Source organism: Pogoniulus pusillus, chromosome 18 (genome assembly GCF_015220805.1).
Source record: "Pogoniulus pusillus isolate bPogPus1 chromosome 18, bPogPus1.pri, whole genome shotgun sequence".
NCBI lineage: Eukaryota > Metazoa > Chordata > Aves > Piciformes > Lybiidae > Pogoniulus > Pogoniulus pusillus.
Genome location: NC_087281.1, coordinates 7,243,050 through 7,257,156, shown reverse-complemented (window position 1 = coordinate 7,257,156; position 14,107 = coordinate 7,243,050). Strand labels below are relative to the sequence as shown.

At 43.1% G+C, this 14,107-nt stretch overlaps 1 protein-coding gene across 1 annotated transcript; it reads left to right on the top strand.

Annotated features, from left to right (window-relative positions):
- The first annotated feature begins 448 nt into the window (after positions 1 to 448).
- Positions 449 to 12,505, top strand: KCNK16 (potassium two pore domain channel subfamily K member 16). The gene is made up of 5 exons (XM_064158319.1): positions 449 to 661; positions 5,911 to 6,025; positions 7,857 to 8,023; positions 10,406 to 10,571; positions 12,182 to 12,505. Exons 1-5 carry the CDS (start codon positions 449 to 451, stop codon positions 12,403 to 12,405), a joined length of 885 nt encoding a protein of 294 aa, XP_064014389.1. The 3' UTR covers positions 12,406 to 12,505.
- Positions 12,506 to 14,107: the final 1,602 nt, after the last annotated feature.

The window sequence follows — 14,107 nt, the reverse complement described above, 5'->3', positions numbered from 1 at the left end:
TTAGAGCGTTTGTAGTGTTTTCTTGTGCAGAACTCTAGTGTTTAGAGTAGGGCTTTACTTGTCAATACTTTAAAAGTCTGTGATTCTATACTGGGGTGAGCCTGGGTAAGTCATTCAACTAGTTTAATTTCACCTTCCCAGCCTGGAAAACAATACCAATCTCAGAGAGCTTGTGTCTGGCTTCATTCCTTTGACTGGGATCTTTGGATAACACGTTTTTAATAGAAGAAAAATAGTATGATTCACATTAATCCACAAATACTCTTCCTTTAATTTGGTTAGAGAAAAATGCAGAGGGATAAAATTTGCCTCTTAGTCTCATTTTATATGGGCCTATATGTAGTAGCTGGCAGCATGAGTGTGTGATTCCTGAGTGTCCTGGGTAGCACAAGATTTGGAACAGCAGCCTATAAGTACTGAGCAGGGGCTGGCAGCAGCAAGCAGCAGCATGCCCCTCTTCACCATACACAGCCAGCGGATCAGTTGGACTCCCCTCCTGTTGGTGGGGTATCTCTTTTACCTCCTCCTGGGTGCTACAGTGTTCCAGCTGCTGGAGATGCAGGCAGAAAGTCACTTTCGGGACCAGTTCCAGCTGGAGAAGCTCAGGTTCCTGCAGAACTACTCATGCTTGGACAGACAAGCCCTGGAGCAGTTTGTACAGGTAAGAGGAACAGATTCCCATTATTTTGGTTAGAAGAAATTAAACTGTTGTGGCCAAGCATGTCATAAGATGATCTGCTATCCATGACAGCAAAGAGCTAACTGCACAAAGACAAGGCAGAGGTTTCTCGAGCCCATTCACATACTTCTTTACTTTCATCTACTGCACTTCTTTTCCCAGTCACGAACTTACCAAATATGCAAATCTGCTGAGGCAGCTTTGTACTACCTTGCAACAATTTTAACTTCATGGTTTTCAGTTCCCTTATTAATTATCACAAGGGAAATATGCATAGGGGAGAAAAAACCTACAAGAAGTAGGTTGGCCTTCCAGGCTTCTGCAGTCCAAACCTGTGCAAATTCTGCCATTCTTTTGTACTACAAAGTGCCTGCTGGTTCTGAAGGTGGCCCTACAAGAAGTAGGTTCTGCTGGTTCTGAAGGTGGCCCTACAAGAAGTAGGTTCTGCTGGTTCTGAAGGTGGCCCTACAAGAAATAGCTTGCCCTTCCAGGCTTCTGCAATCCAAACCTGTGCAAATTCTGCCATTCTTCTGTACTACAAACTGTCTACTGGTTCTGAAGTTGGCCCTTCACTTCCAGGCCTCTAAACAGCCACTCAACCACCGTGAACTTATAAGAAATAAAAGGCTCTTTGTCAATGTGAGTTTTCCATTAGTGGCATCTTCTATTACTGACTGAAGATAAATTACTAGTCCTTCCTGGGTATAATAGGTATATTCTCATTCTAGTATTGCAAGGATTGCACAGAAATCCTTCAAGTACCACTTTCTTCACGTTCACAGTTTTTCAAATTACAGAGCTGGGTACCTAAATAGTTTGAACTCTTTCTACTGCATCATTAAATCTGATGGAAACTCTAAAGATGCTGCAAGTTTGTGCCGCCCAAGTCAGAGGACTTTCTTGTCCTCTGCATATGCTTTTGATCAACAAAAAGCCCAGATTAAGTAGAAGGATTTCAGCAAACAATTCTGAATAAGAAAGGGAAATGCAGCTCCATGAACATCTGTCTAAAATGGCAATGTTCTGTTTACAAACACTGCGATATGTTTCCTGTGGAACATTTACCATTGGCCAGAAAATGACTGAAGTTTTCAAGAAAGTAGGTGCCTGAAAGCATTCCTGGTTTTTTCAGCTTCACCAGTTGATGCTATTACCTGCCTTTCCTTTGTCTCTGTGATGATGACTGTAAAGGAGAAAACCCTGATTCCCATTGTAAAGCAAATATACCTTAGGACTGGAAGGTTTAGCTAAATCTCTGGTATCCTGGAAAACTGTCTCTGGCTTCTGTGAAGCTTCCTTAGCACTGCTGTGCCACTCAAAGAATCACATTTTGCTGTGTCTCTGCTGAATTTGATACTATTACTTCTCTGGTAAATTGTTCCAGACGAAACCAGCTGAGGGCACCAAGTTATCACCTACAATGCACCAAGCTTCAAAGTACTTAGGCTTTATAGTCCCTAAGGTAAATTAAGTGTAGGTGCCCTCTGACTCATCATCTGTAAGACCTCTGAAGAGGTCTTCTATATTAGATCTCTTAACTCTAAAGCAGGGAAGCAATCATCTATCTGTACATTTTAACAACGTGGTTAAGGCAGCTTGTTCATCATGTCAGTAATTCCAGTCTGAAAAGTCACAGGATTCAGACTGTGATGAGAGACAGCCACCAGATTCAGCCTGCTCAGCTGACAAGTATAAGGTGTATCCTTATACTTATGATACCCTTGTGGCCAAGAAAGCCAATGGGATCCCAAGGTGTATTAAAAAGAGTGAGTCCAGCAGATCAAGGGAGATTCTCCTCCCCTTCTACTCTGCCCTGGTGAGACCCCATCTTAAGTGCTGCATTCAGTTTTGGGCTCCCCAGTTTAGGAGAGACAGGGATCTTTTGGAGAGGGTCCAGTGAAAGGCTACGAGGATGACTAGGAGAGTGGAGCACTGCCTGATGAAGAGAGGCTGAGGGACCTCGGGCTTTTTAGTCTGGAAAAGAGAAGAGTTAGAGGGGATTTGATAAATGTTTATAAACATCTGAGGGCTGGGGGTCAGGAGGGGATGGGGACAGGCTCTGCTCACTTGCTCCCTGTGATAGGACAAGGAGTGATGCATGGAAGCTGCAGCACAGGAGGTTCCACCTCAACACAAGGGGGAACTTCTTTACTGTAAGGGTCACAGAGCACTGCCACAGGCTCCCCAGAGAGGTTGTGGAGTCTCCTTCTCTGGAGACTTTCAAGACCTGTCTGGCTGTGTTCCTCTGTGACCTGAGCTAGACAGTATGGTCCTGCATGGGAGCTGGACTGGATGATCTCTTTGGGTCCCTTCCAACCCTTGATATCCTGTGATTCTATGATCCTCTTATTACCAGTTCTTTAAACCTAAATCCTAGAACATGAGAATCAGCCCAGGTTTCTTTCTGCATATCCATTATGGCCAATAATAAAGTTACTACTTATAATTCATTAGGCTTTTTACTTGACTGCATGAAGCAAATTCTTGCAATTCCATGTACATAAACTGCATTGTCTCTGCTTGGCTAAAGCTGCCTAGCTGAGAGGTGGCCCTGAGCTGCAGCTCTTAAGGTGGACAGTCTGAAACTGGGAAAGTGCAAATCCAAACTCTATGATATAATACATGTCTAGTAAACATACTTTGGAAAAGAAATTATGCCATTCTGACAGGATAGAGGAGATTCCTTGAGTAAGAAGGTGCCTTTCTTAAGTCTGTGTTTTGATTACATCCATACTTTTTCAGCCTCGAAGGAACTGATATAAATACAGACCAGAAGGACCAAATCCTTGTCTATGACCACAAGTGGCAGCAATATGCATTGATCAGGAGACAGAAGCAGAAATGGCAGGCAGATTGTATTATCTCCACATCCTACTATGGCTTTATGTAGGCTTCATAGTCTTACTGTAAATTAGAGCACATTGCTTTTATTTACTGGCCACTTCTCCTCCCAGAAGAAACAGCTAATACTCACCACTATTTTCTTTTGTACTGCAGCCATAATCATTCCCTGAGCTGTAGATGAAAGGAACTAGGAGCCATTATAACTGTGGCACATGAACCTGTTTGTTTAGGAATGATTCTCCTGGGCACCAGGATGCCATTTATTTTACAGTTTAAAAGCCATGACTTAAAAGCAACAACCACACCAAGAAATCTGGCTCCAGACAATCATTCTAGCAGTGACCAACACTTGAATCAAGAAATAATACCTTCCTTGGCCTTGTGTTCCTGGAACCAACTAATGCTGGGGTTGGCAATGAATCCTGCTCATATACAAAAGTCTCTAGAAGAGATGAAGAAGTAATTCCTTCAAGCTTTTGGCAAAATCATGAAAGCTGTGACCTGAACCTCAAAACTGGTAGCAATAAACAAGGATTATTCTTCCAACAAACAAGGGTATACTTGAAGTCAGTGTGCAGAGAATAATCATTCTCCTTCAGAGAAGTCCTTGGGGAGAACAAAGGAACACACTCTTCATTTGGGCAGCTAACAAGATGCACAAATAGCAGCACCATTTCTCTTGCACATAGTAGTTTTGGTCATCTGGTGAGTGCCATCTGGAGGAGCACCATTTCATTAATGTTGTAGTTTGAGGGGTCCCAGGTTCCCCTAAGAAAACTACAGGGACCAAGACCCATCCCAGGGGATGGATGTGGGTGTCCTGGGACGTTGTAATATTGTTATCCCATTCCATGTTCTGGTGTCACAGCTTATTAAGCCATTGCCTGGCCGCTACCACTCTCTTTCGCTCCTTGCCTCTCCTCCCCTCACTTCTTCTCTCTGGGAAGAGCAACGTCCCTCCTTCTCTCCTGGTTTGTGTGGTGGAGATGGCTCGTAGCTGGCAGGATTTTTTAAGCTGCATCACACAACCTGCTGAGGCCTTGTAGGCTTAAGATGGGGCTGGGGAGCAGTTATGGCCTACTCTCAAGCCTGCTGAGGATGGAACGGGTGGAGGATTCTAGATGGATTTAGTCCAACAAACTTGGCCTAGCTGGTGGATGTATTCATTTTACCTGACTGCCTTTTGCCTATATGCACCTCTAAATAGAAGCTCTCTTTAAACTTCCCATCAGTGTGCAGTATCTTCATTCTGACTCTCTAAAAGGAGAAAGAGTCACTCCTGGCATCCAGTCCTAGGGTGCTTGTGACCCCAGACTACAACTGATCTTTTGGATGAGGAGAGGCCTCATATTCACTGAAAAAATACTGGCAAGTAACAGCCAGACCCAGGAATTCCTCCTCACCAGGAATTATACAGAGGAAACTGAAACCATCACATTCCTTACTGTGATGGCTTGGGTGTTCCCCGCACCCCCACGCTTTAGAAGTTACCCAGACTAGACTCAGCTCTGGGAATATGAATGAAGCTTATATTTACAGCTAGCACAATATACAAGCAGATATTTACAGTATATACAGTTATAGACAGAAATAGACAAGGTAAAAGGGAATACAGAAACACAACAGCCCTCCCAGAAACCTGAGTCCCCAGGAGGGGCTCTCAACCACCCCTGCACCTTCCCCCTGCCCCTCTCTACCTTACCCCAGTCCCAAGGAAGAATGGAGGTTCAGCCAAGAGGTGTAGGAAGCAAAGGTGGGTTAGTCCAAATGGAAGGTGAGGTTAGGGAGATGCAGTTCAGTCAGCAGCCCAAGGCAGAGTGTGAGACAAAATGGTGAGAGTGTTATCTAATGTTTTCCTTTCTTCTTCAGCAAGACTCTGAGGGAAGCAGACATCAGCATTGTTTTCCTTTCACAGCCTATGATCTAGTTCTTCTCACCAAAACATTATAGCTAGCTTCAAACTAGCACACTTATGCTCCTCCCCACAAGACACAACCATCTACACATGCCCAAAATGAAAACTGGAGCAAGGTGACTAGACAGGAAAGAAGAGGACCTGCCTTTGTTTTTTATCGTATTATTTCACTTTCTTCTCCCAGTGGAGGAGGGCTCCTGACACTCCTCCTTAGTCTTCAACTAGTTATGGAACCTCTCCTACTTCAATTGGTTCTACAGAGGTTCAAGTTCCTGGCCAACTCTGTCTCCAAGTTTTACCATGTCAGCATGAGGCCATTTCAATCAGACTCTATCCTGTGACCTACACTGCTAATTGCTCTGCTTGCAATAGAAGTAGTATTGACTTCTCTCTTTTTTTTTTGTGACATTCTTCCTGATTTAGTCTGATGGATTGCTCATCTTTGCCCCTTTGACCTCTTTTTTTGCCTCAGGTCCTCTTGGAAGCATGGGAGAAAGGGGTCAACCCAGAAGGAAACTCTACAAATCCCAGTAACTGGGACTTCAGCAACTCCTTCTTTTTTGCAGGAACTGTTGTCACCACTATAGGTGAGGTACTTCTTTTCCTTAGAAATTGGGGGTTCCTCCAGTAAAGCCCCCAGAAATATGCAACTGGTGGACAGAATACACCTGCAAGACAACCTTGACTACTATGGGTTATGTTTTTCTACTGCTTTCCAATTATACTTGTTATTCTTGTGTATCCAGCATATTGCACCTGCAAAAAGATAGTCATGTACTTGGTACATGCAATATCATTTTGGGCATGCATTGTACATCTTATAACCCAGAAATGCAGCTCAGATTTGGAGCCACCTGGCTTGAGACCAGCACTGTGGAGTGCTGACACCTGAGTGTCTTGGTGGACAAAAGGCTCAATCTCAGTGAACAGTGTGATGAGGTGGCAAAGAAAGCCAACAGGATGCTGAGTTGCATTAATAACAGTGTCAGAAGCAGGGATAAAGATGTCATTCTCCCACTCTACTTAATGCTTGTCAGGCCACCTTGAGTACCATGTACAGTTTTAGTCCCCACTCTACAAGAAGGATGCAGGCAGGCTGGAAAGGGTTCATAGAAAGGCCACAAGAATGATCAGAGGAGTGGAAGACCTGTCATGTGAAGGAAGGCTGAGAGAGCTTAAGAGAGACCTCATAACCTTGTACAAGTACATAACAGGCATCTCTCAAGAGAAGGGAAACTCCCTTTTCACAAAGAGTCACTTGGTAAAGACAAGGGGTAAGGGGCACACATTGCTGCTGGACAGATTTGGATTGGATTTTAACTGGATGATTTGGATTGGATTTGCACTGGATGCCAGAAAAAAAGTGTTCATGATTCAAACTCTTAGAATCAGAATAAACTTCCAAGGGAGGTGGTGGATTCCCCTACATTAGCAAGCTTTAAGGCTTGGTTTGACAGGGTGCTGGGCCACCCCATTTATACTATAATCTTACTCTGACAGGTTCAACCAGGTGATCCTTGAGGTACCTTCCAACCTGGCATTCTATGACTCTATCAATCTTGAGGTTGCTTTGAAAGACTCAGTTGCACTCAAATCAGAGATCCATAGAAAATGACAATACTCTTAAGAACAATATTTTTCTTGTTGTGATGGTTTGGGTGTTCCCCACCCCCCCACACTTTAGAAATCACCCAGACTCAGCCAGCTCTGGAAATATGAATGAAGCTTATATTTACAGTTTAGCTCAATATACAAGCAGATATTTACAGTAGATACAGTTATAGACAGAAATAGACAAGGTAAAAGGTAATACAGAAACACAACAGCCCTCCCAGAAACCTAAGTCCCCAGAAGGGGCTCTCAACCACCCCTGCAGCTTCCCCCTACCCCTCTCAACCTTACCCCAGTCCCAAGGAAGAATGAAGGTTCAGCCAGAGGTGTAGGAAGCAAAGTGGGTTAGCCCAAATTGGAGGGTGAGGTTAGAGAGATGCAGCTCAGCCAGCAGCCCAAGCAGGAGTGATGCCGAGAGTGGTTATCTAATGTTTTTATTTCTTGTTCCTATACATCTCAGCAAGCCTGTGAGTGAAGTAGACATCACCATTGTTTCCCTTTCACAGCCTGTAATCTAGTTCTTCTCACCAAAACATTCTAGCCTGCTTCAAACTAGCACAGCTGTTAGTTTATCTGTTGGCAGCAGTGAATGCACAGAGCTCCGTTACAAGCCGTGGCAACTTGTAGACAGCTTTAATTGCAGCAAATCATAGGTCCGGGGGCTCATGAGGCTTAACACAGTTGACCTTCAAGACTAGAAACTTCCCATGATGGGCTGCAGCCTGACTGTGAAGCCTTTGATGTAGCTGTTTTCTGGAGCCTGACTGTGAAGCCTTTGATGTAGCTGTTTTCTTCCTTTTGTTCCAGGTTATGGTAACCTGTCACCCAGCACAGTGGCAGGGCAGACCTTCTGTGTGTTTTATGCCTTATTCGGAGTGCCCCTTAACCTGGCCTTCCTTAATCAGTTAGGGAAAGGCCTCAACTGTCATCTGATTACCCTGGAAAGATGGGTGCACAGGCCAGGCCGTGCTCAGGTACAGTGTCCATCTATCATTTATTTCCACTATTTTAAAGCTATTCAGTGTTCTCTTCTCAGATAATCCTGCCGTTGCTGGGTTTGGTTTCCTTTTGTGTGCCTATATTTTCCTGAACCAGAGCCAACTACATGGCCCCTCCATATCAGAAAATTCATATACTCTTTTTACCTACAATAGCTTTAAAGCAATTTGGGTTTGCTTGAAGGAATCCAGATTTGCCTTTTTAAAACCTGACTCAGCAAAACATTTAAGCAAGCATGGCCCAGATTTTGGGCAGGGCCCTTAAGTTCTGATGACCCTTGGCAGAATACTTGCACAAACACACATTGCTGAATCAAGCTCTTATCATCTAGCCTGTGCTATCATTTATCCATGAGCTAGCTCTACACTGTGCAGAGACAACTCACTTTTATTGGCCTGCTAATGTGTCTTGAATTACCTTCCCTGATTGTGCCAGCAATTTAGCACTTCCTTCCTTTTCTTTGGCTTTTCCTGGTTGTTTTGGGTTTTCCTTAGTTATAGTTTATTGGTAAGTCATTGAACTATTCCAGATGTTTTGGAATAAGGGAAGGACTGATAACAGAAACTAAGTGAAAGTCATTTATCACAAAGGCAGTACATGTTTCTGAGTAAAGGTTCAATTCATTGACCACTTTAGTGAGGGAAAAGGCAGATCACATATGTTAGATGTGTTGAAAGATTTCAGGGTTCTTGCACAAGGGTTTGTTTTTTTTTCTCTTTCATTTGTAAAATCTGAGTCACTGCATTCTTTAGCTACACTAAGAAAGCTATAAAAGTATTGTCAAATGCAGAGTTGGTTTTATATGACCAAGAAGTTCTTTAGCTGCATAAGCTTCCCTGGCATCATGTGTTTTATGGCAGACAGCAGGAACAATTAAACCTGTGCTGGACTGCCTGCAGCAAGCTTTGCAAGGAAAGATGAGAAAGAGATTTTGTCTACCACCAGAAGGATTTTCATGCTAATGTAGCTGCATTGTTCCCAAGATTTCTAGCAGCACTTCAGGAATGTGATTTTTTTTTTCTTATCACCCCTGAATTAATATTTCTGACAGAATTCCTGTGATCAGACAAAGCTTTGGAGCTGTGTCTGCTCATTCAGTCTGAAAAACCTCTTTCTTTTGCTTCATATTCTTTTAAACGTAATTCTGTCATGCTTTGGGCAATTAATTGAAATCAGTTCTTCATTCCTGACTTACTGTTCCTCCACACAATAGTTTTGTACCAAAAAGTTCTTTAAAAACAGAGTAAAAAATGATATTGTGCATTCCAGTGTAAAATTTCACACAGACTTCTGGGTAGAACTAAATGAGAACAGATATCAACTCTAACCAGTCCATCAGCAATTCATGAAGTGCTTTGAAATGAGGTATTGTTAGACAGCTAGAGATAACACAAAGTGATTAGTCAAAGTCACTCAGTAGGCTCACAGTAAGTTTCTCAAGCTCCACAAAACCATAATGTGAGATAATAAAGACAGGCAGAGAAAAACATGATATCTGGACTTCCTGCTTTATAATCAGTGATTTCTCTTTTCATTCAGTCCCAGTAGGTGCATGCATAGTATAAATCACACTCTGGTTTGAGTGCCCTTGAGGGCATTTTTGAAGAACTGCAATGAGTTTGCATCAGTCCACATATTGCTAGTCAAAAGTTCACCAGAGTGTGTTCCCTGGAAATCCCTGAGTTCTTGATTCTCAATCCTAAATCCCCCAAATCCCCTGTCACAACCCATCCACTGACCACTCTGTACCTATCTAATGCAGCCACATGTGCTGCAGCTTACCTCCCAGGTAGCAGATGTTTGTACTGAGAGACACAAATCTTGCCTGTGCTGACAGAAAACGGTTCTACTCAGAATGCTTCAAAGTTAAAATACAAAAGCAGGCAAACTGACTTCACTTAGATTTCATCCTGAGCTCTTGCAAGCCACTTTATAAATCTTTGGAAGCAGTCTTGGTGAAAAGAACCTAACTTGTTCTTTCCAGTCTTTGCGTCACGACTCACGGAAAACACAGTGATTTGCCTTAAATACAGGAGCCAATTGGTCACAAAAACATCTCCACAGGATCTGAAATTGTAATCTGAGTATTTAATTGCCATAATAACTTCAAAGATATGAGCTGAGTATACTTTAAAACTCTGCAAGTTTTTTGATTCATGATTAGGTGTCATATCTATATGGGGGGTAAAGAGCAGTGTTAGCCTGCAGTGCATAGAAGCATTGGATTATCCTTCCTTTCTTTTTTAACATGTTATTCCAAACTGGAAGGGGGTTATGATTGAAGAGCAAAGGAGACCCAGAATTTTCTCCTGGATAACTGCTAAGTGCTGTTTAGATGCCATCTTTTTGTCTTTCAGGTGGTTCAAACACTAGCAGTAGCCGTCTTCCTGATCACTGGGACCTTGCTTTTTCTAGTGTTCCCACCACTGCTATTCAGTTATGTAGAAGGCTGGAGCTACGGAGAAGGTTTTTACTTTACCTTCATCACCCTGAGCACCATTGGATTTGGGGACTATGTAGTAGGTAATAAAGAAGGCAAACTAGACTGAGCTTTGTTGAAATTAGTTAGTCTAGTGTAAAACTAAATAGAGAGAGCATAGATATCCATTCCACTGTGAATATGGTACAAGAGCAAGCTAGGCCAGACTGGCAATAAGGAGTTAATGTGTAATATGACATGGACATTTTTCTCTTGACAGCTGAGAGTTGCCAGACTCATTTCACATATGCCACTGAACACCCACTCAACACTGACTATGTCCAAGCTGATACGAATGTGGTCCATGAGTGGAATATCAATGAAATCTCTTTGTCAGTATTAAGCCTTTGAAGCACCCTCTCCTAATGGTGATTTCACAGAATCACAGACTCATCCAGGTTGCAAAAGACCCTTAGGATCACCAAGTCCAAGCTATAATCCTACTCTACAAGATTCACCTCAAACTGTATCCCTAAGCACCACATCCAAACAACCCTTAAACACATCCAGGGTGGGTGACTCAACCATCTCCCACGGCAGCTCATTCCAGTGCCTGACCAGTCTTTCAATGAATTCTTTTTTCCTAATGTCCAATCTAAACCTACCCAGTCTCATCTTGAGGCCATTCCCCCTTGTTTTGTCTCCAATGTCCTGTGAGAAGAGACCAGCAGCAGCCTCTCCACAATGTCCCTTCAAGTAGGCAGCAATGAGATCTCCCCTCAGCCTCCTCTTTTTCAAACTAAGCAGTCCCAGCTCCCCACTTGTTTCAGCACATGTTTACCATTCCCAGTAAGAGGTCATGTCCAATATGAAATGACTAGTGTATACAGCAAGGGGAATATTCCTGACAGCTCTAGGATACCTGTGAAAGAAGCCCACTACACAGGCTGTAGAGATCTAAACTGAGAGACAGCAGTACAGACACAGGAAGAGCTATTTCCCCCCCTGCTTATTTGAACAAATGCTCTTAACAGATTATCTCTAAAGTGTTTGTTCATTAAAAACCACTAGTCTGTTATGTCATGGGTAGCGACTCTCTCCTCCTAGAAGTCATAACTATGTCCCAAAAGGGGATAAAAACCCATCCCATGCTGAATATGGGCACTGTGGTGTTTCATGGTGATCTCAGTGACAGAGACTAAATGAATGGCTGTGGTGCTGTCCTGTGCCATGCTGCAGAAATATCAAACTGAGGACTCCTTTAACTACTTCTTTAAAATGGCTGTATTTTCCATACAATATTTTCTAGGTGATTTTGAATCCTGGTTTCTAAAGTATATCACCCTACCAAAAAAAATCACTGCATCACTGAAGAAGTAAACCTTGTTATCCTCTCATCTGAGATCCTCTGTGTGTGTCTCAACTAAACTGTGGCTAACCTGGATTCGACATTGGGTTTCCAAGATGAATCCTTATTGATGGAACAATTCAGTTTTGTGCAACCCTAATAAACATATAGCCTCAGCTTCAGAGGTCTGATGCCAACTGTAAGCTAAGATATGCTTTAACCTGAGAGCTGGAACACAAAAAGCAGAGGGGGGGGAACTGCACAAACATATTACCCATTTCAAAGGGATAAAGATGGTGTAGGAGTATGTATGTTGTCTACCAGGTTGTCTGTCAAGATTAATATGCAGTTTCCTGGATTTTTCAGGTACAAACCCCAACAAGCACTATATCCCAGTGTACAGGAGCCTCACTGCAATTTGGATTGTTTTTGGCTTGGCCTGGCTGGCTCTGGTCTTCAATGTGGGAGCTGACATGATGGAAAAATTCCTTCAGCTAAAGTGGCACAAGTCTAACTTAAGCTTGGCAGAAGGAGCTACCATCAAATTGGAAGATGAACCCGAGCAGCCTAGAATCCACATCCCTGGCTGAGCAAGGTACACAGGAAGCAGTCTTCAAAGCATATCTTACATCTACATCTCACACTAAGCAAGCCCTGTGGATAAAGGACCATACCACAGGTTGTGGGCTGTTTCCTAAGGAGGAAATGCTTCAGTTACATTGACATTTCCCCAGGTTTTGTAGGCATCAGCCAATTAAAACCTCCAAAGAAGCAGCTCTGGTGGTAAAACTACTGTCCCAGGATTCATTTTGCAATTCTCACTCAACAAAGGCAACTTGCCCTGGAGTAATTAATTATCATCCTTTCTTTTGCTATAGTGAAATTCAGTTTTGTCATCAAAAATCTCAACTGGAAGAAGCCAAGTGCAGAAGTCTTTCATTTGCAATCAGAAAACAATCAAAACCACGGAGGAATGTTGACAGTGATGACCACTTGCTTACTGACATCCCTCTAATTAAGATTAATTTTGTGTTCTTTGACGTTAGCAGCTTTCCTATAAAATGTTAGCATTTGTTCAGTTCCTGGACTAAAACAATTCTCTGTCCTCGTTTAGGGCCATGAGCTACTCAGGACCAAAATTACACTTACTCCTTTTGGGGAGTAAAAGCAAAAATGCTGTGCAATAATTGGCAGTTTAAAGGGAGATTCTATTTACATACGGACAGAAGGCACTCAGGTGGAATGAATATATTCACAACTAGGCCAAGTCTACTGGACTAAAACCTTCTAGAATGCTCTGCCTCATCCAGCCTCAGCAGGCCTGAGGGTAGGCCACATGTCTCATCTCATAATGCCCTGCTGGCTGGAAGCCATTTGCCCCACGCAGACCATAAGCAGGGATGCTCGCTCTTCCCGAAGAGCAGAAGTGAAAGGAGGAGGAGCAGGGAAGGGAAGAGAGCGACATCAGCTAGCCACTGCTTCACAGACTGTGAGTGAGACCAGAAAACAGAATGGAATAGCAATGTTGCAGTATCCTTGGGACTCTATCTCTTGTCAGAGGGCTGTGTCTCTGTGGTCTTTCTTGAAGGCACCTGGGCCAAGCTACCACACTCCTGTTAAACGGTGCAGAAGTTATGTGAAATCCTGCTAGAAGCCAAAAGAGTGCACAAAAGGTACTCTTCTGCTCTTTTAAAAACTCATTTCACCAGTGGTGCAATCCTGCCCGTAATGGAGATCACACAACCTGCTGTACATCAGTGGCTCAGATGCATGGGAAACAGCACTTCTGAAGCCTCTGACTGTATCTCCATAGCCTGTGGCCGAAGCCATAGCCCAAGAAATGTTCACCTTTAACGTAGAAAAGTAGTATATTGTCCTGAGAAGCTACTGCTTGCAATCAAGTGCAGGTCAAGAAGCAAATGTCCTTCCAGGCTTATACTTACCCTTTAAACTTACTCAGCAAACTCTTCCTCATTGTCAGATGCATTAATATCTTCAATGTCGAAACAACACCTGCAAATATTTGAGCCATTCTTTCTGGAGGTGTAAACAGAAATCCACCACAAGTGACATTTCTAAGAATATTCAAGAAAATCAGCCATTAACATGGCCTAGCCGTGAACTCTGTGGTAAAGGGTTGGACTAGATCATCTATGAGGTCTCTTCCAACCTTGGTGATACTGTGATTAGAGTATGCTATGTGAAGATTTGTTGTGGATCTTGACCTTTTCTGTTCCTCATCAAATAACTTTGGCTTGTGGCTGCACTTTGGCCACAGCAACCCCACGCAGA